Source organism: Mya arenaria, chromosome 5, assembly GCF_026914265.1.
Source record: "Mya arenaria isolate MELC-2E11 chromosome 5, ASM2691426v1".
Taxonomy (NCBI): domain Eukaryota; kingdom Metazoa; phylum Mollusca; class Bivalvia; order Myida; family Myidae; genus Mya; species Mya arenaria.
This window is the reverse complement of record NC_069126.1, coordinates 6,439,529-6,462,278: the sequence shown is the minus strand read 5'-3', so window position 1 is coordinate 6,462,278 and position 22,750 is coordinate 6,439,529. Positions and strand designations below refer to the sequence as shown.

General features: G+C 37.6%; 1 protein-coding gene across 1 annotated transcript; it reads right to left on the bottom strand.

Moving 5' to 3' along the window:
- Positions 1-6,329: 6,329 nt before the first annotated feature.
- On the bottom strand, positions 6,330-20,500 carry LOC128234407 (adhesion G protein-coupled receptor L4-like). Its single transcript, XM_052948624.1, has 20 exons — positions 20,305-20,500; positions 19,975-20,085; positions 19,715-19,828; positions 18,855-18,968; positions 18,501-18,611; positions 18,041-18,154; positions 17,472-17,705; positions 17,033-17,079; positions 15,836-15,982; positions 15,222-15,316; positions 14,513-14,766; positions 13,081-13,253; positions 12,188-12,340; positions 11,481-11,599; positions 9,320-9,446; positions 8,678-8,816; positions 7,810-7,879; positions 7,192-7,385; positions 6,821-6,948; positions 6,330-6,684 (listed from the first exon to the last, which is right to left on the bottom strand). The coding sequence occupies exons 1-20, from the start codon at positions 20,498-20,500 to the stop codon at positions 6,499-6,501; spliced, it is 2,826 nt and encodes a 941-aa protein (XP_052804584.1). The 3' UTR covers positions 6,330-6,498.
- Between the last annotated feature and the right edge of the window lie 2,250 nt (positions 20,501-22,750).

Below are 22,750 nucleotides of genomic sequence, written 5' to 3'. Positions count from 1 at the left end.
TCGAACGAATACAAGGCTGTACTGTTATTGTCTTCTAGTAATATGCGCCAGGTGTAGGCTGCATTTTTTCAGAGCTCCTGAATATTAGTAGGTTTGAGTGATTTATACCTGGACTTATATTCTGAAAGTTGGACATATTGGATATTGTTTTATTGTGATTGCAGTGGTGTAAAATTCAACTGGATTTTTTAAATGATTTTAGAGTTATTTGTATTTTAAACAAACATTTTGAGACATATTTTGAAAAGTATTTTATGACCTGCAGCAATTATGTGTTTTACTGAGCGAAAATCATCACGGTTGGTGTATACAAGAGCAGAGCTGTACAGTATTGGACAATTATCAGGTGCACAAAGGAGGCTTAATCCTATGACTTACAAATCATTGAAGCAAATTGGCTTAGCACAATACAGAGGGACTAGAGGTGGTAGTTATCAGATTAGGCGACCATGGGACACTAACAACGGTGTAAATAGCAACAATTTAAAGTTACTGCCCCAACAAATTACAAGTATTGTTGGGTCTAATATTGGGACTAAGTCAATTAAAATATGTGAGCACTATGGGGGAAACATAATACGTATTCAGCCCGACAACTGCACACAAACAGCAGGGAAGAAAAACATAAGAATTTGCTCCGTAAATACTCGATCAGTTAAAAATAAAACATTATCAATATGTGATTTTATCCTTACAAAGGACTTTGACATTTGTGCCATAACCGAAACTTGGCTCGGTAGCTCTGTAGATAAGTCATGCACCAGTGAACTAGTACCAGAGGGTTACAAAATGAAGCATGTCCCTCGTAGAGGTAGGCGAGGCGGAGGGGTAGCCATCATTCACAAAGCATCCATACACATCAACATTATTGCATCAAGCAAAGACCATGATTTTTCTCAGTTTGAGTTCATGGATTGCAATGTGGTTATAGGCAAACATTCAATACGGCTTGCTGTTATTTACAGACCACCCCCATCAAGAGAAAATGGCCTGAACGCAAACACGTTTTTAGAGCAAGAATGGCCCCTTTTCTTATCGAAACATGCTACAGAAGGCAACTCTTCAGTAATTGTAGGAGACCTCAACTTTCATCTCGACCAACCTACAAATAGTGACACCAAAAAGTTTAATAGCAATTTAGATGCTTTTGGCATGCATCAACATGTTGCAGAACCAACCCATGTTGCTGGACATACACTGGATGTAGTGATAACCAGAGATAATAACAATGTCATTTCAAATGTTGAAGTCATAGATCCTGGTCTTTCAGATTCCAACGGAAGGATCTCACGTGACCACTTCGCAGTTACATTTCATGTGGAAGCTTCCAAGCCACCCCCAATTCGTAAAGCTGTGTCTTACCGAAAGTTGCGTTCGATTGACATTAATTCATTTAGAGACGATATTAGGAAAACAGATTTTTTTAACGCTCGAGGAATATCTTCAAATATTGATGACTTCATTGAAGAATACTCAAATGAACTGACGTTAATTTTGGACAAGCACGCTCCATTGACAACCAAAACTATCACGTTAAGACCTTCATGTCCATGGTATTCTGAGCAGCTTCATGATGCAAAACATCAGAAACGCAAATTAGAACGAAAATGGCGTGAGAGTAAACTTTCAATTGATCATGACATTTATAGATCACAATGCGCTGTGGTAAATAGGATGCTGAAACAAGCCCGTGTTGACTTTTACACAAGCAAAATTGAATCTTATGGGAGTGACCAGAAAAGTCTGCATAGAATAACTAAAACTCTTCTTGGAAACACAAATGAGGTAATTTTACCATTGCATTCGTCTCCAAAACAGCTCGCTCAGAATTTCAGCGACTTCTTTATTGGGAAGATCGAAAATATCAGAGACAATATTACCTCACAAAAGCAGTCTTCATCTGGTGTTGGTGATATAGAAGCTGATTATATAGGAGTTGAATATGATAAGTTTACACCAACATCGGAGGATGAAGTGAAATCGATAATCCGTAAGTCAGCCAGTAAATCATGTGAATTGGATCCTATCCCAACATGGTTACTTAAAGAATGTCTTGATGAGCTTACACCTGTGATGACCAAAGTCATAAATGCATCCCTACAATCTGGATATGTGCCACGATCATTCAAACACTCACGAATAAGACCACTTCTAAAAAAGCCAAGTCTAGACGCAAATGATCTTAAAAATTACAGGCCAGTGTCTAATTTGCCTTTTATATCAAAAATCTTGGAGAAAGTGGTAGATGTCCGAATTGAAAATCATCTAAAAAACAATGAACTTCATGAAGTCAACCAGTCAGCCTATCGGAAATTCCACTCAACCGAAACCGCACTGTTGAAAGTTCAAAATGACATTCTTCAATCACTGGACAGAAATAATGTAACTATTCTAGTAATGTTAGATCTGTCGGCTGCTTTCGATACAATTGACCACGAGACGCTTCTTACTCGCTTAGAACATCACTTCGGTATCACAGGGACACCACTTACATGGATGAGGTCCTACCTCAGTGATCGCTATCAAACAGTAGCCATTAATGGTGAACTCTCGGACCCAGTGCTGATGAAGTACAGCGTACCCCAAGGGTCTGTTCTTGGCCCCAAAAACTATACAATGTACACAAAGCCTGTTGGAGCTATTTGTAGAAACCATGACTTGGACAACCATTTCTATGCGGATGATTCGCAATTATACTTATCGTTCAAACCATTAAACACAATTTCAATTGAAGAATCTGTCAATCGCATTGAACACTGTCTGAATGACATAGTGAAATGGATGAACAACAACATGTTAAAGCTAAATGCGGACAAAACAGAATTAATCATATTCTCATCTGAGCACAACTCAAAAACAGTTTCAAATGTCTCCGTCACCGTCGATGGCTCTGTAATCAAACAATCACCAAGTGTTAGGAATCTGGGCGCTTATCTTGACTCAAACATGAAGCTGGATCAACACGTCAATAGTGTTTGTAGAAATTCTTACGCACAATTGCGACACATTGGCCATATAAGACCTTATCTAACACTGAACGCAACCAAATCTCTGGTAAACTCTCTTGTTACATCTCGCATAGACTACTGCAATGCTCTCCTGTACGGTGTTCCAAAGCAGATATTAAACAAACTACAAACTGTTCAAAATACGGCAGCTAGAATTGTTACGAGGACAGCAAGGTACGACCATATAACCCCCGTGCTACAGGAACTACATTGGCTCCCTGTGCAATGCAGAGTAGAGTACAAAATTCTAACACACACATTTAAAGCGCTCCATGACCAATCGCCTGCGTACATTGTGGACATGTTAGAAATATACAGAGCATCCAGAAATCTGAGGTCGAAAAATAAGTCACTGACGTTAGTTGTGCCTAAATGTCGGACGGCGCGTTATGGTGACAGAAGTTTCCAGTCAGCATCAGCTAAGTTATGGAATGCCCTACCATCTGACATCAGAGACTGTAACACCTTGCAAAGTTTTAAGAAGGCTCTGAAAACCCACTATTTTAAACAGTATTATGGACGAAGTGTTTTATTATTTTATTTCCGAGTGCATGGATCTATCCGGGATTTAACAGCTTGTTGTTACTTTATCTTTAAATTTTTTTGGTTTTCACTAACTCTGAAATTATTATTCTATTATTTTATAGTTATTTCAAACATTTTATATTATATTAATTGTGTACATATGTACTATGCATAAACACTTTGTTTTAATTGACTAGCGTTAATATTGTTATAAGCATTTTAGTTTGTCTATTGTTTTATATTACATTGTAAAGCACTTTTGAACATACTTTATGTATGAAAAGAGTGCTATAGAAATATGGTATATAATAATAATAATAATAATAATGAAGTTTAGCGCCTACAACTTTTCGTCTCCCGAATTTACATGGACTGTACTCAACGTCAGTGGATCTCAACAGGGTGGAATTGTGTGTTTACAACTAACGTAAGCTTTTGTGGAACTAACCTTGACACTAAAAGGTAATATCGCAAGAACTGAAACTGCTTATCGCATTATATCAGATAAGTTCAAGATGTAATCTATGTTTGCTCTTGCGTGCTCTATTGTCGATTTCAATTGTCATTGAATGTTCACGGACATTCACTCTTAAAAGGGTGGTTTCTTGTTGTCGCATATCTTTAATGTATAAGTCACTTGCATCTAAACTTTATACGAAATTCCATTGCATCTTAACCAGATAAGAAAACCTTTGAATCTTAACCCAAAAAGAAAGTCCTTTCCATCTGAGCCTAATATGCAAGTCCTTTTCATGTGAGCCATATATGCAAGTCCTTTGCATCTGAACCCAATAAGAAAGTTCTTTGCATCGGAACTGAATGAGCAAGTCATTTGCATCCGAACGTAATTATAATGCAAGTCCTTCGCATCTGAACCCAATAAGAAAGTTCTTTGCATCGGAACTGAATGAGCAAGTCATTTGCATCTGAACGTAATTATAATACAAGTCCTTCGCATCTGAACCCAATAAGAAAGTTCTTTGCATCGGAACTGAATAAGCAAGTCATTTTCATCTGGAGCAAATATGCACGTCCTTTGAACAAAATCACAAATTCAATTTCCTTTTGCTGCAGTTGAGCTTTTGGTTATGAATATAACAAAGTCAATAGAAATTGTAGTAAAAGCACTCCTAGTGAGTGCATATCAGAGGATTCCGATGTCAACCATTCGTTGGTTTATGATTAACAGACGATGATGTTAAGTGTAAGCAAAACTGGTACAAGAATGAAACTGGACAAAATGCTGATAACACTTACTATGTTAAAAGTCAACTGAACCACCATGGATCGCATAAATGATGAAATGAAAGTTTATTTTACTGTTATGAGTGTGGATGATGACATAGACATCTTTTGGTTTTTGGTTCAAACATTGATTTGATATCTAATGCACTCAGACATCATCACATAACGAAATTACCTACATATATATTTCAGATTAGCAATTGTTCATTGAAAATCCTGTAAACTGCGCTGAGCCTGCATATTTGAGATGTGCAACTTCTTTTGCATCTCCATTAACCTGTGCCATTAAAAACGGATATAGAATTGTCAGTAGCACCATCTTTGGCATATCTACAGCGTTTAGAGCATCGACTGATTCGGATGGAACTATTACGCTCTTAGTCCTAATTACAAGTGTAAACGATCGGGGAAGCTACTCCAAACATAGCCACATCCTGAGTAGACACGGGACTAGAATGTCAATGTGTATGCTAATTTCCTATGTTTTCGACATATATATATTGTAATATAAAATTTTGTAAAATGGTCATGTTGCCAATTAAATCTTATTAATCATTCAAATTCATAATATTTTTGCCGTTATATTTTTATCGCAAATTCGGTTACTCTTATTATTTATAGATATGTTTAATGGTACAGCTTATTTTTAGATTATTGATTACTAACGTTTAAAGATATTCCGGCGAATAGTGCCACCGCTCATGAACAGTCAGTTTGTTTGTGTAAGATTTATACTGGCAAACGAAAATAGTTGTCTCAAATTGATAAACCATGTTCAACAAAGTACAGTTGTACTATTATTTAGTTCAATTTTTTTATTAGAAATGATACCGAGTTGAATGCAGAAGAAACAGGAAACTCTCGATGTTGAAAACCATGGAAACTCACTTCAACAACCAACGAAGTAAGTATACTTTGCGAAATATACATAGCCATTCTCCTGCTAAATTATCAGCAGGCAAAACAGTTTCTTTGATTTTTAAGACTGTTGGCGAAATAGAACTATACCATTTTTGCAAGACAATCTTTTGCCGAACCAAGAACAGTATGATGTCATCCTGCTGTATTAGATATATGACGATGTTGGGAAAATAGATAACGTGAAATCCATCGTGCCATTTGATAAGAAATGAAACCACACAGATTGTTTAAGTACGCTGAAAAGTCTTACATCATTCGTATATTACAATTATAAGACTTTATTAAGTAGGTTAACAATGTGTATACATGTATTTTGAATTTGGGGATATATTAAAGGTTTGAGCTATATCATAGCAAAACAATAATATAGGATTTATTCAATAAATGTTTATGTCATTAATATCCTTATCATTGGTAGATTGGCATCGACTTGTTTAAAATCACTGACCAAAATATAGAAAATGAAAAAGAGACATAGATTTGCCTTGAATACAATTCCTTCTCTGTTCTGAAACAAAAAATAGATGTGGCCAGTGGTACCACTTGCACCAGGGAAAGGGACATTGTAAGATTATAATACAATGCTGTTCTGAAATTTATTCAGCGTCTTTTACTCTGTATTTTCATACTTAAATCTCACCAACGTACAGCTATTCTCACGAGTATGCTTGTTAAGCTCATTTGTATAAGACATAAACATGTATGGAATCCTGTAAAGCGATTAAAACTCACTCAAAAGCAAGTGCCACATTATAGCCAACTGCATGCTTCCTGTGTCTATCTTATCATTTATTTCAGATTACATTCCACCCTCATAGAATCGTGCCCTCTTGCCCGGCTTTTCCACTTGTGTCAGTTGGCGTTGCCCAAACGATACGCGTGTACTCTCAGAATGCATTCTTCGTTTTGGAACCCACGTGTCAGACGTGCTTATTTTGGTAGAAAACTTCCTCTTGCAGCATAAATCGTGCCATTGTTTCAGAGTCTAAAAGAAAATAAGACACTAAATGATCGAAGACATATTTCTATGATGGTGAACAGTGTGGATACAATATGACATTTATCACATGTACAGACAAGAATGTTAATCGAAGTAACACAATTATTGAATCAAAACATACCTCGCCACGTCTGGCAATGAAGAGCACAAATATCAAAAATCCAAGCATAGAGTTACAGATGGCAAACAGGTAGTGGAAAACGAGTCGAGTATCGTCGACAGTCAGGAAGCCGAAAATCCACGTCAAACCTGCAGGGTTGGATTACTAAATTGACTTTTTACTGACGCTGTATTATGCCTTGGTTTATAGAAGCGTCCAGGTGCAACAGTGAAAAAATATTTTCCAGTATACTATCTCCTTATTAGGAGACACTAACTCATAAATGACTTAGCTAATCGTATTAATATAACGCATTTAAAGAGCTTATTTCGCAATACAACAATAAATGAAACTTTATTTGAAGAACGGTAAAGGGCAGTTGTATATTATACCTAGCAAAATGAACATCGCAAACCCTCCGATCAGGCCAAACTGTCTGCGATTTTTCTGTTTTTGAGTCAGTTTCTTGTGTTCTCGCATGCATAGTTTGGTGGTGATGATAAGGAAAATGAACAAGTTGATCGCCAGAATTAAAGCCACCGGGATAATGAAGGCAAAAGTAAGTGGGCCCCGCTCCATCCAACAACTAGGAAGAAAAAAAAATAAGACCAAAAAGACATGTTAATACGTCATAGAATTATCTGACATTTTATGAACAGAGTTTATTACATGCATGGTCGTTTAACATGAAATTTATTAAACAAGTTTACTAAACTTGATAAAAATAAGCCTAGGCGAGGCCTACCATTCATGTGATATTTCATTTATATCATAAATACTAATTTAAAGATTTCCGCTAACGCTTTACGTCAAAAGTTATTACAATACGCTAGTAATATATAAACATACAATAATGTGTTTTGATGCTCGCGACGTCATTCATGACATAAAACCTATTATAATTTGAAAGTAAAAACAACTGTCTTTAACAGAATTGTACTTTCGAATGTCTTCATTAAAGTTTTTCGACTGTTTGTACAGACTGTATACTATACTACAGACAGACTTACTATCCGTGGTCGTCGAAGTAAATGCTGCGATCATAAGCAAGAATAAAGATAACAGGAAGTGTAGGTAAACCTGAAACGATAATTAGTCACGTGATGAAGGAAAAATGTTCATCAAATGTTTTTCAATTGTAAAGAAATATCGAAGTCAATCTAATGTTTATCTTTTAACAAAAGTTAACGAAATAAATGTGGTTCGCGACGGCTGATTGTGAAACACCAGCAATGTCTCCTTGCATCGGATTAACAGCGTATGTATACCACGTGATAAATTGCGTCATAAATGCTACGTCAGAGGGCAACATTTTGCTTCGAATGAAGACTTTTAACAAAGATAACTTCACTATTTCTTCACTGTTTTTAATGAAACATAGCGCAGCCTACGCCGCTTACGGAGTCCCGCCTTCGGTCTTTCACCAGAGTTTGATTGAGAGTTTAGATTCTTAAGACACTTCGACAAACTTTTTCACAAAACGGCCGTCTGACTGAGGACTGTCAAAACATTATTTTGAAAACAGGTTTGTCAAAGTGGTTGATAAAACTAATTACCATATCAAACTCCAGTAATAAAACGAAAGCGGGGCTCTTTGAGCGCCATAGACTGCCCTTTGTATCGTTGAAATGGTGTAGTAAAAGAAAAAAATATCTTTGTTTTAAGTTTACATTTTAAGCAAAATGTTGCCTTCCGATCTAGCATGTATGACGTAATTTATCACGTGGTATACACACACTGGATTAAGCAGATGCCCATTTGCAAGAATAAAAGGCTGTATTCAACGATCACATAAATCGAAAGTCTAAGTAGAAGTTTTTATCGCATCCTGTGTTCTCTCTTGATTTCAAAAGGTGTTTTCTAAGGTGGTCTACAAACCCCATGCAAAAATCATTGCTAAGACGATAAATCTGGTAGGATTGTATTTTGCGAAGACCAGCACAAGGTTAATGTAAAGCTGGACGGCTTCAACAAGCATCCACATAAAGGACGCGAGGATGAAATAGTGGAGCAAAGCCTGTAGGAGGTATTAAACAGTAGTTTGAATACAAATACAATAAAAATAAAACTCGCTACGTCGAAGTCGAAATACTTCGAGATAATGAACATTCGAAATAACAAAATGCAAAACACATATATATCTCTTAAGTCCAAAGTAGTCGAAAAAAAACCGGCAAAACCAGAACATCGAGATAGCAGAGTTCGACATGGCGAGTTTCGACTGAATGCAAGTTAAGAACAAATATAGTAGCCGATAGCTTATTTCTTTAATCAAACTGGCTATATTTAAAATTGACACAATGCAATTAGAATGATAAAATACTACTGCACTATTAAAGTAGGTGTAACAAAACTTTGTGTTTGAGACGTCGACACAATATTTATTTGGAAATTTGTATTAACAGCACCGGTAAGGCAGGTCGTCACATGTAAAGTAGCCAGAAAAAAACATTGAGTACTCGAGACTAATTTCGAAAAGTACAAGATGTGTTTCATGTATGTATGATACAAATAACTTACAGCAACTGTTACACATCCCGACCGGGAGCCTGTCTTATCTATCCCTGCTAGGAAGATGACGGAGTAACAGAACATTGCCACGCTCAGATTCAGGAGAACTTTCTGGTGATCCTTTGCTCTCAGTTTTCTAGTGTAATTAAGAACGGGTGTAATTAAGAACGGGTGAGAACGGATGTAATTAAGAACGAAATTAAGAACGAGTGTAATAAAGGACGGGTGTAATTAAGTACGGGTGTAGTTAAGAACGGATGTAATTAAGAACGGGTGTAATTAAGGACGGTAAGAACGAGGGTAATTAAGAACGGGTGTAATTAAGAACGGGTGTAATTAAGACCGGTTAGAACGAGTGTAATTAAGTACGGATGTAATTAAGAACGGTAATAACGATTGTAATTAAGGACGAGTGTAATTAAGAACGAGTGTAATAAAGAACGGATGTTATAAAGAACGGATGCAATTAAGAACGGTAAGAACGAGTATAATTAAGAACGGATGTAATTAAGAACGATTAGAAGGGGTGTATTTAAGAACGAGTGTAATTTAGAACGGGTGTACTCAAGTACTAGTGTAATAAAGAACGGGTGTAATTAAGAACAGTAAGAACGAGTGTAATTAAGAACGAATGTAATTAAGACGGGTAAAAACGAGTGTAATAAACAATGAGTGTAATTAAGAACGGGTTAAATTAAGAACGGTAGCAACGAGTGTAATTAAGAACGGGTGTAATTAAGACGGGTAAAAACGAGTGTAATAAAGAGTGAGTGTAATTAAGAACGGTAAGAACGAGTGTAATTAAGTACATGTGTAATTAATAACGGTAAGAACGAGTGTAATAAAGAACGGATGTAATGAAGAACGGTAAGAACGAGTGTAATTAAGAACGTATGTAATTAAGAACAGTAAGAACGAGTGAAATTAAGAACGGGTGTAATTAAGAACGGTAAGAACGAGTGTAATTAAGAACGGTTGTAATTAAGACGGATAAAAACGAGTGTAATAAACAACGAGTGTAATTAAGAACGGGTTAAATTAAGAACGGTAACAACGAGTGTAATTTAGAACGGGTGTAATTAAGACGGGTACAAACGAGTGTAATTAAAAACGAGTGTAATTAAGAACGGTAAGAACGAGTGTAATTAAGTACGGGTGTAATTAATAACGGTAAGAACGAGTGTAATTAAGAACTGCTGTAATTTAGAACAGTAAGAACGAGTGTAATTAAGAACGGATATAATTAAGAACGGTAAGAACGAGTGAAATTAAGAACGGGTGTAATTAAGAACGGTAAGAACGAGTGTAATTAAGAACGGGTGTAATTAAGAACAGTAAGAACGACTGTAATTAAGAACGGGTGTAATTAAGAACGGTAAGAACGAGTGTAATTAAGAACGAGTGTAATTAAGAACGGGTGTAATTAAGAACGATTGTAATTCAGAACGATTGCAATAAAGAACGAGAATAACCAAGGACAGTGTAATTAAGAACGGGTGTAATTAAGGACAAGTGTAATTAAGAACGAGTGTAATTAAGAACGACGTGTTTTTTTTCTATAACAGAAAAATTTGATTGCTTACAGATAAATTAGTGAGTATAAAAAGATGTGAATGTTGACATAATAATAAAATGGATACTTCTCTCACAGGAAGTACATTACCTTCTGGAAATGTTTTCAGATAAAATATGTCGCAGTAGACTGTGGGTCATTTGTTTTGGAGAACAATTTTCTTTCGTCGGACATCTCATAATGTTACCAATTTTAGTCCTTATTAAACACTTTTAGGTCAGTTACGATGAAGATAGCTCATAGGATCAAGCTCTAACCCGCTTCAACGAATGGATTTTTGCAATTTAACTTTGTATTAAACACTCTAAGGTCAATTATGACAAAGATAGCTAATAGTATCTGGCTCATACCCGTCTCATTGATGGGAATGTTGGATGGTTATCGGCATTTAACTTAAGTCAATCTAATGACCATACTTCATTAACTGTAAACGTTGGTTATTTACAAAATGCAATCCGATAAGCTACATCAATCTTAGATCAATTTAAGACCTATATTGAATACCATCCCACTAATGAAATATCGCTTGAAAATATATTTTATGAACGGATATACATTTCAGGTGTGATCAATTTGTATGAATAATGTAATACTTACTTAAATGCAAGAAAAGAGACGATCGTTATACTGAGGGCAGCAATTGAAAGTCCAAGACCCACTTTGGATATCACACCCAGAATAAACTTGTGTAAGGGCGAAATATTGTTTCTCGGATCCTAAAGAACAAAAAAGGAACGTATGAAGATCGCATTTTGTTAAGAGTAATAGCTAAAAGCTGCACTCTCACAGATTGACCGTTCTGCCACTTTTTTTTAAAAAAACAATGTCTTGGAATGAGCAAATTTGCGTAGATATCTACCAAACAGTGGTACAATGCTGCTGACAAAAGATCAGATCGCCATTTTTCATATTAACGTTCGAAAATTGTTGTGTTACGGCTTTAAGCGTTACAAACGCAAAAAAAATGAAAATTTCGAAAGTTTTCCAAACAATTGAGATCGGTTCTATTGTAATTCACCTTAAGCTATATGACTGAATTGAAGGCATTGATATCATAAATAGCTGATTCTTAGATAAAAGCTAAAAAAATGTCTTAACTATCAATCTGCGAGAGTGCAGCTTTAACATCGCAACAAGAAAGTGCTAAGAAACTTTAATGCGAATAGTTTTACCGTTTTCAATTCCCATTAAATAAAGTTGTTGTTTTTACAATTGTGTTATTTACAACCATTTCGAATTGTTTAACGAGTTTTGATAACAATCCACTGGACAGGATATTGATGAAATATCGGTCGTATACTGACCATGAGAACAGCAAAGTTGGTGAGGTGGTTGCAGGAGCAGATCACGTGACTTGACGAATCATGTTCTACAACTGAACATCCGTCCGTCCGCCACCCACCGTAACCCTGGTTTTCCTCCGTGTCCCAATATCCACATAGAGGCAATGTGTTTTGCTTAAAACAAATAAAGCTTTAATGGGATGATTGGTTTATTATGATATAAGCGTCAATTTCAAGGTAATTGTTGAATATAGTTGCCAGTGTAACACAGCATTATGAGTCCGTATGTATGTTAAAAAATGGAACGCATTACGAGGAAAGATTTTTTTCTGGATTAATAAAGCAGCATTTATTTACAGACATAAGGTATGTAATGACAGAGCTTCTCGATATCCAGTGTTTGTTTGCACGAAATGTTTACGCATATTTTTAACAACTTTGGGTATGTTATGATATTAACATCTTCGAGTATGACATACTATTATTATCGAAGAATATGTCATACTTCTAACATCTAAGAATATGTCATACTATTAACATCTAAGAATATACCATATTATTAACATCTAAGAATATGTCATATTATTAACATCTAAGAATATGTCATACTACTAATATCTTAGAATATGTCATATTATTAACATCTAAGAATATGTCATACTATTAACACATTCGAGTATGTCATACTTGACATCTTTGAGTATATTATACAATTATCACTTTGAGTATGTCCACCTATTAGCATCTTTGATTATGTCAACATATATATGTCATACTATTTTCATCGTTGAGCATGTAGTATTTTTATCAGCATTGATTATATCATACTATAAAGATATTGAAGTATGTCACACTTTTAACATATTAGACTATATCACACCGTAAACCTCTTTGAGAATGTCGGTTTCACTCACCTCTGTAATTTTAAGCGTTACCCAGACCTTGTTGTTGTTCAGTTTCTCCACATTTTCTCCATCCCTTTTCAGGGTAGCGGAAACTACCATACTATTGACCTGGTACGTACTGTTCTCCTCGACAAACAATACTGGATTGGTTTGCACGACACACGATAATCGTGTTGTGTAATCTGAACAGAAGAAAATGTTTGATTTGTTATGAACATATTGAAAACGAAGAGGACAAAATCTTTTTATATATCCATCATAAATCCACACGCAATTCATATCGCAAAATACGGTAGCCCATATTCAACTCCACTGCAATAAGCCTATAGACTGGTACCCTAATTCTCTTTTCTCCAAAAAGTAACGTATGGTACCAGTCTACTATGATAAGGCTTATTCAACCCTGTTGTCGTCACGTCATAACAAGTATAGTTCAGTGAATTTAAAATGACGTCATTAAACAAAATATAACGTCATGAAAATGACAGTTATTATAAAAGCATGTGTCTTTTAAGTGATTAACACCAGTAATGTATATTCTAAAAAGGTAATTAGTAGTGCGTTTTTATCTGGAATGTCGTATTCGACTCTCGTGTATGTTTACAGATGTTGATTTCACTCCGCTAGCCCCTCGTGAAATCCGAATCTGAACAGTATGCGTAGACACGTTGTGGCTTCCGTCTTCCGTTATGTACAGACATATAGAAATATAGTGTTTTTCTTTAACAATTAGAATCATCTTATAACTTGATAAACCGACCAGCTGCGTCCCACTCGACTCGTAAACAACCACTTGGACCAAAACACCGTTCTAATAACCCTATTTGATATTTAAACAGTATTGCCTTCTTGATAGTTTATTTAAGGAATGAATTGCGGGGTTGATGTCATTATCGGGGTATGAACGCAATTGGGTTGGTCAATGTGTGTGGAGTCCGAAGGAGTCTACGTGTACTTTGACCAACCCAATTGCGTTCATATCCCCGATAATGGCATCAACTACGCAATTCATTCCTTATATTTACATCAATAGTTCATTATTTCATTCAAGAATTGTTAAAAAAATACTTCATTTCATTTAAGAAAACCTTTCAGTAATCCGTTTTTACCCATTCTGTAAAAAGAACGACCCGACTATAACCGGAAACATTTTTTTTCAAATGACGTCAAAATAACGCGGGAAAAGATCAACCACTTAAAATCACTTTAAAACGTAAAATTGATTCACTTCTGGTATCAATATATTTAAAATAATTTAAAACTAACACTTTTAAAAATGTTGATCTATATTTTACGGGACCTGCAGACACAACACAACCAATAACAAGATCAATAGCTTTCATGTATATTGTTATGCAATAAATTACTGTCCGAACATATCCGAAGATGTTGCGTTCATCGAATTCATCATATTATTCTGTATGTTATAAAGACAACTTACTGACAACAAGCGCCGCGTCCAGTTCAATGCCGACATCAACGTCCGAGTTGCCTTCAGCAGAGGACGCTCGTACACTTTCAATGGCGTCGGTGGAAACATCAGACGCCGAGGTCATCCGAATACCAACAACGGAGTTAATACTTCCGGTTTGCTCAACGACGGCAGCAGCCATTGTTTTAGTGGTAATTTTTACCGCGTCATTTTTCCCAGAAACGTTCAACTGGCCTAAGAAGGTATCTACGGCTTGAATTAACCTGTAACAGAAACGAGTATGTAATTTAACGGTTATATTACCGTCTCCGTGGCCTAGGGGTCAAGGCGTCCGCCTACAGAGCGGGAGGTCGAAGGTTTGTGTCACACGTGGCTTGTTTTTACATGGCCGGTTGCCGACCCAGCAGCTAGTAAAATCTAGCGGTACCGATAGCCTTCCTGCCAGGCGCCTGGCATATGAGATATAAATTGTGGTAAAGTTCACGGACGTTGTTATTTTATTTCTTAATCCTAATGGGCTTGTCCTTAGCTGGGGTGACCCTATGATAAACAAACAGTTTACTTTTAATTTCTTGCAAAATTAGATCCTAAAAGTTCGTTGCTGAGGGGTGGGGGCTTATTGATTGAACGAATAAAATGCAAAACATCTGTAATACGAGTGTATAAACAACCAAATACCAGCAAACGTCGAAACAGTGGTAAGATCAAGTATATGCACCTGTTTGATGTTCGTTCCGCCTTCTGTGCGACGGATATAGCTTCATGCCCGGAATCTAGTACGTTCTCCATAATTGAAAACGCAACCGCTAATTCCTGTAAGACGTGAATTATAGTAAATTCTGTAAGACGGTAATTGTTCCAAATATGTAAGACATGCATTATATCAAAAGATGTAAGAGGTGCATTATTTCAACATTTGTACAATTGTTTTATACGAAAAAATCTTGGGAAAAACTGCTTTAATTAAAGTGTACATATCTGCGAAAGTATGGGGCTTACAATAAAATTAAATTATTAATTTAGCAGCTTTATTTCTCCAGTTCGATTAAGGGATGTGGCCGTTTCGCACAAACCCTGGGACCGTTTCAATAAAGGATTTTAGTCGTAACTTCAATTCTCTTAAACCTGTATAAAGACTAACAATACATGCACATCAATTATTTTTATTTACTCAATTTGGTGTTCATTTTCAATGCTGACTCGAGTTCAATTCACTCAAATATGTATTAAAATAATGAAACTATGACACTAAGATAATTTCAACTACCGATAAAAATCTTTATTAAAACGCACCCCTGGATAACATGTAAACACATCAACAATCGTCTTTACCTCTGTGTTCAATGGAACGCTCAAACTGGCAATGGATTGCAATATTTCCATCGCAAAAATGATGTCTCCATCTGTCGTCGTTACATCTGACCCTGTCAAATTCGCCGTCTGCTTCAGAACCATGTCGTAGTTCTCGGCGTTGACAATCTGACATCGGATACAATAAATTTATAGTTAGATATGCATGGAACATTTGTTTAAGCCGAGAAAGCGCGTAGGATACTTATCTAATAATATGATAACTAAAACGGACATCCTTAAAATGATTTTCATAACCAATACTTCACGTTTTTCCCGATTCTTTTTAGTAAACACAGTTTTTCATTTCATCTGTAGGAATTTCAGTCGATTACTCTGACGGTACTGTTACTTCTAATGCGCGCACACAATCAATATTCATGATCTTTCGATGTAGATTAAACGCACGTAACTCAAATTTATACAACCACACTGAACAACAGACCGAAATACTATTCGAGATCTCTGCAAATGAAAGCGTACTCGCCATTTACGTTCACAGCGTCATTTTGCAATGGAAAGACTTCTCGAACAAAACTTGTTCGGCACTTCAAAGATACTCGCTTATTACCGTGCAACGGAAAGACGTTTCAAACAAGACTTGTTCAGCACTTCAAAGATACTCGCATATAACGAGAGAACCAATCTTATAAGTGTCATTTATGCATACAATTTAATTGGTCTGTTGGTTTAAAAACAATGCATGCATGTTTTTTTAACGCGGGTATGAGTCCGCCTCTATAGTAGTTTATTCTTGGTGATGCGCCATAGTATTTGTCAAATATACTAATGACTGCAGACGGTTTCCTTTGATGCGGGGATTCAATTGACAAGCTATACGTCTCGCACTTGATTTGAGATTCATTTGTCGGATTTGGACAGATTTAAGGCCAATATCAATCAATGCATCAACATTTTGAAATACTAAGTTCATCCCTGGATCCGCTAGTGCCAAGCATATGCCAAATCGCTGATGCCGGCAGTATAGGTTTCCTTTTTTATGCCTGAAGTCCATCGAAAGGCTATAGATCTTGATTTGAAAATCATTTGTCGGACTAGGACAGATTTAAAGCCACAATCAATTCATGCATCTAACACTACGTTCATTCGCAAACACAACGAAATCCAACACTTTTGTTATAACATAGAAGTCAAATGCAAATGAATGGAAGGACAAACCTGTGACAGGTTTTTCAGGGCAGCACTACTGGAAGAGTTTCTGAGAGCTGAAACACGAGGAAACATATGGAATCGTATATAAACAAAAAAAAACATAAATCTAAATAAGTTCACTGGTAGGAAGAATAATCTAAAACGCCTATCGGGCCTAACCAGCGCTGGGCATGTGATCGAGAAAATGAGGTTTTATTATGAAAACATATGTTATATATATAAACCCGGATACATCTAAATCATTCCACTAGCAGAAGGAATACACTAAAAATGTATATAGGGTTACCGTACCAGCCTCGCGGTTGAAGCCTGCGAGAAGCTCTTGGCATGTCCACGAGGAAATGAGGTTTGATTATGAAAACATAAGTTATATAAAAAAGGGATACACCTTAACCATTTCACTAGCAGAAAGAATACACTCAAATACGATGTAGGGTTACCGTACCAGCCTCGCAGTTGACGCCCGCGAAAAGCTCTGGGCATGTGCATGTGTAATGCTTAATCAGGTCATTGCAAGATGCGCCGTTCTTGCACGGATTTGAAGCGCATTCGTCAACAGCGTTGCCGTCCTGACAATATGTCCCGATGAAACCCTCCGAGCATGTGCATGTGTAGCCGGCAATCTGGTCGATGCAGGTGGCTCCATTCAGGCATTGGTGGTCAATACAGTCGTCTATGTCTGTAAGTATTATTTAAATTTATAGCAGTGTACAATTAATAATGGTGGAAACAACAATGAGCATGATATTGAGGATATTGATTATTTCAGTGTAAGATCGTATTTTATTTTAAAGGCAGTTCTGAAAGTTGATATTTTCACTCCTTATTTTGCAGTGAAAATATCAAATTGATATTGAAAGAAACATCGAATATATCTAGATCAATGCCAATGTTCAAAGAACGCTTACTGATGTCGCAGAGCATGCCATCAAAGCACTGGACGCACGTGCGGACGGGGGTGCGGTCACTACAAAAATGCTTAAAATAGGCCTTCAATGTGCATAGAAGACTTACTTATTTCGCAGTGATTGCCATCATAGCCCTGGACACACGCGCATGTGTAATGGTTGAGTAAATCTACACACGAGGCACCGTTCAAGCACGGGGAGGAGGCACACTCGACCGTATCTGTGGTGATAACATGCGAAGAGATATTTATCCATTAGATGAATGTTGCTGTTTAAAAAAGAATTATCAATTGCTTAGTTGCACGTTATCAAAAAAGTACTATAGCCATATTCTAATAGATGAACTGTTTATAAAAAAATTTGAAATTCTTTTTGTTCAGCCTAAATATAAAAAAAATGTTATTCGCTAACAGTGAAGCAAGTTTTCGACCCATTTATAGCTACAATATATCTACAACGTAGACATCTTTTTCATTCAAACACTAGAGACTTTTTTAACCGAAATTAAAGAACCAACTGTCATAAGATTTGATGATAAAAACGTTGCGGAAATTAGTAACGATTACCTATTTCGCAATTAGACCCCTGGTATCCTGGTTCACACGTGCATGAGTATTTGCCGATGTCTTCTGTGCACGTGCCGTGTTGACATGGTGACGACAAACACTCGTCGATCTCTAAAAAACAACGCAAATGGTGAAGGAAAATAAAAGTGATCTTTGTTTGAAGTCTTTATTCGACGCAAAACATTGCCTTCAGACGTAGCATTGATGAGGTAATTTACCACGTGTTAAACACACTGTTGATATTAGTTGGGTTTGTTTTATGACAAAAACGGTTAAACAAATCAGTCAGACAATTGGATCTTTAAATACGGAGCAATAACGGAAACGTTCAGCTACAAGTTCAGTTTATCTGACCAGTTTCACAGTGTGTCCCTTGGTACCCAGGCATACACGTGCACGAGTATCCCGCGGTGACGTCATTGCACATGCCACCATTAAGACAGGGGTTCGACGAACACTCATAAATTTCTAAAAATCAAAAAAGAAAACAGAATTAATAATTCCTTATTTCACTTGCAGGGGCGAATCCAGGAATTGACGTTAGAGGGGGCGTAACTTAGGGGCGCACCATTTTGACATGACTCCTCCCTCTGGACCGAAAGTACTTGGCATAAACTGTTTGCCTGTGGATTTGGGGTTACTTAATCAAGAAAATTTTAACAATTTGTAGTAAAAAAAATATGGATTATGGGCGTATTTTATTATTTTTTCTCTCCTATATTGACATAAAAAGTTAACTTGGACGATTAAAGAGGGGGCGCGCGCCGGGTGTGTCCCCTTTAAATCCGCTAGTGACTTGACAGTGCTGAATTATTATTCTTATTAAGAAGACAGTGACAAAACTCACTTGTTATAAGCGCTTAGATCAGACGTTTGTTAACGAGTCCTTTCGGAATTATATGAAATATATATATATAAAAAACGTGTTGTTATAACAATCGCCGATTTGTGTAAAATAAGTGCTTCGTAGTTTAACTGTTGTGGGTCCGTGGTCTTGTTGTAAAACACCTTACTGTTTATCAAGGGCTCACAGGTTGAAATCCACTCATAGGCACTAACAATAGTAACCGTCTTCCAGTTTTAACGTTGAAATGTCAGGATATATACCACAATTAATAAACAAATATTCAAATTTCGACACGCCATATGGGTGGTAGTGCCAATTATGAATATGCAATATTCTATTTAATCTTTCTATTTCAAGAATGACGAACCGATCTCGCAGTAGACGCCATGGTATCCGGCTTTACACGTGCAGGTATACATGTTGATATCATCAACGCATGTGGCCTCGTTCTGGCATGGTGCAGACGCGCATTCGTCGGTGTCTGCAAGACGAGGACAAGAAAAAAAAGATGCAGAGCATCAAGTCGGCTTAATGAACGTAATAAACATAGAAGAAAAACATGCATGCAGGTCACCAAAAACAGTTGTCATTTACCTGATAAATCTAATTGGCTTGTATAAGACTGACCTGTTTGGCAATTGTCTCCGGAGTAACCAGACGAACAGACGCACGTGTAGCCTCCGGTCTGATCCACGCATACAGCACCATTCAAACAAGGACTTGATACACACGCTGAGTCTGAATTAGAGATATAACAATATGTTGTCGTTTTCCATAGCGAGGGGTTTGAACGTATGTATGTATGCATGTATGTGCGTGCGTGTGCGTGTGCGGGTGCGTGCTTGCGTGCGAGCGTGTGTGTGTTCTTTTCGCAAAAACCCAAACACTTTACTGCCAAAAAGTCTTTACTTCAAAATGTTTTAATACGAAAGGGCTTATCAGTAATTGTACACTTACCTACAATGCAAGTGGGTGCTGTATCAGACCAGCCTTTCGGTGTAACTGCAGAACAAGTTCTAGTCGTGAAGCCATCAATTTTGAACCCGGCTTCACAACTGTACGTAGCAACGGAGTCTTGTATCGTGGTGGTGTACGTTACAACACCATTTAATGGGCTTGCGAGTACCCCGCAATCTTGAAAAAGGACAAGCATTCTTGAAAACAAAAGTACGAAAAAAAACTGAGAGGAAGTACAATTAACTTAATATTTCATTAAAATAGCGTCACAGTCAACCATGTTTCTACAATGTAGTTTTATCAATATTGATACTTGTCATATCTATATTGAAAAGGATTACCACACATACAATTTGAATAGTTTCATCAAATATCAATATGGAATAGGGACATCACACATTTATGTTGAGTAGGGTCACCATACATAATGTCGACATAGTCCTACCATAGTAACAACCCGTGTTTTCGCCATTGGCTGTGAACCCCTGTGACGCAACACAAACTTGTCTACATAGTCTTACCATAATAACAACCCGTGTTTTCGCCATTGGCTGTGAACCCCTGTGATCCGACACAACGTTGTCTACATAGTCTTACCATAGTAACAACCCGTGTTTTCGCCATTGGCTGTGAACCCCTGTGACCCGGCACAAACTTGTCTACATAGTCTTACCATATTAACAACCCGTGTTTTCGCCATTGGCTGTGAACCCCTGTGACACGACACGAACTTGTCTTTATAGTCTTACCATAGTAACAACCCGTGTTTTCGCCATTGGCTGTAAACCCCTGTGACCCGACACAAACTTGTCTACATAGTCTTACCATAGTAACAACCACTGTTTTCGCCATTGGCTGTGAACCCCTGTGACCCGACATATACTTGTCTACATAGTCTTACCATAGTAACAACCCGTGTTTTCGCCATTGGCTGTGAACCCCTGTGACCCGACACAAACTTGTCTACATAGTCTTACCATAGTAACAACCCGTGTTTTCGCCATAGGCTGTGAACCCCTGTGACCCGACACAAACTTGTCTATATAGTCTTACCATAGTAACAACCCGTGTTTTCGCCATTGGCTGTGAACCCCTGTGACGCGACACAAACTTGTCTACATAGTCTTACCATAGTCACAGCCACTGTTTTCGCCATTGGCTGTGAACCCCTGTGACGCGACACAAACCTGTCTACATAGTCTTACCATAATAACAACCCGTGTTTTCGCCATTGGCTGTGAACCCCTGTGACCCGACACAAACTTGTCTACATAGTCTTACCATAATAACAACCCCTGTTTTCGCCATTGGCTGTGAACCCCTGTGACCCGACACAAACTTGTCTACATAGTCTTACTATAGTAACAACCCGTGTTTTCGCCATTGGCTGTGAACCCCTGTGACCCGACACAAACTTGTCTACATAGTCTTACCATAATAACAACCCGTGTTTTCGCCATTGGCTGTGAACCCCTGTGACCCGACACATACTTGTCTACATAGTCTTACCATAGTAACAACCCGTGTTTTCGCCATTGGCTGTGAACCCCTGTGACGCGACACAAACTTGTCTACATAGTCTTACCATAGTCACAGCCACTGTTTTCGCCATTGGCTGTGAACCCCTGTGACGCGACACAAACTTGTCTACATAGTCTTACCATAATAACAACCCGTGTTTTGGCCATTGGCTGTGAACCCCTGTGACCCGACACAAACTTGTCTACATAGTCTTACCATAGTAACAACCCGTGTTTTCGCCATTGGCTGTAAACCCCTGTGACCCGACACAAACTTGTCTACATAGTCTTACCATAGTAACAACCCGTGTTTTCACCACTGGCTGTGAACCCCTGTGACCCGACACAAACTTGTCTACATAGTCTTACCATAGTAACAACCCGTGTTTTCGCCATTGGCTGTGAACCCCTGTGACGCGACACAAACTTGTCTACATAGTCTTACCATAGTAACAACCCGTGTTTTCGCCATTGGCTGTGAACCCCTGTGACCCGACACAAACTTGTCTACATAGTCTTACCATAGTAACAACCCGTGTTTTCGCCATTGGCTGTGAACCCCTGTGACCCGACACAAACTTGTCTACATAGTCTTACCATAGTAACAACCCGTGTTTTCGCCATTGGCTGTGAACCCCTGTGACCCGACACAAACTTGTCTACATAGTCTTACCATAGTAACAACCCGTGTTTTCGCCATTGGCTGTGAACCCCTGTGACCCGACACAAACTTGTCTACATAGTCTTACCATATTAACAACCCGTGTTTTCGCCATTGGCTGTGAACCCCTGTGACGCGACACAAACTTGTCTACATAGTCTTACCATAGTCACAGCCACTGTTTTCGCCATTGGCTGTGAACCCCTGTGACGCGACACAAACCTGTCTACATAGTCTTACCATAATAACAACCCGTGTTTTCGCC

Coding starts and splice junctions, on each gene's coding strand:
- LOC128234407 (XM_052948624.1), bottom strand. CDS start 20,500: ATGCTTGTCCTTTTTCAAGATTGCGGGGTACTCGCAAGCCCATTAAAT. Junction 15,317..15,835: donor GCGTTCCATTGAACACAGAG/GTAAAGACGATT, acceptor CACGTCTTACAG/GAATTAGCGGTTGCGTTTTC. Junction 7,386..7,809: donor TACTTCGACGACCACGGATA/GTAAGTCTGTCT, acceptor TTTTCTTCCTAG/TTGTTGGATGGAGCGGGGCC.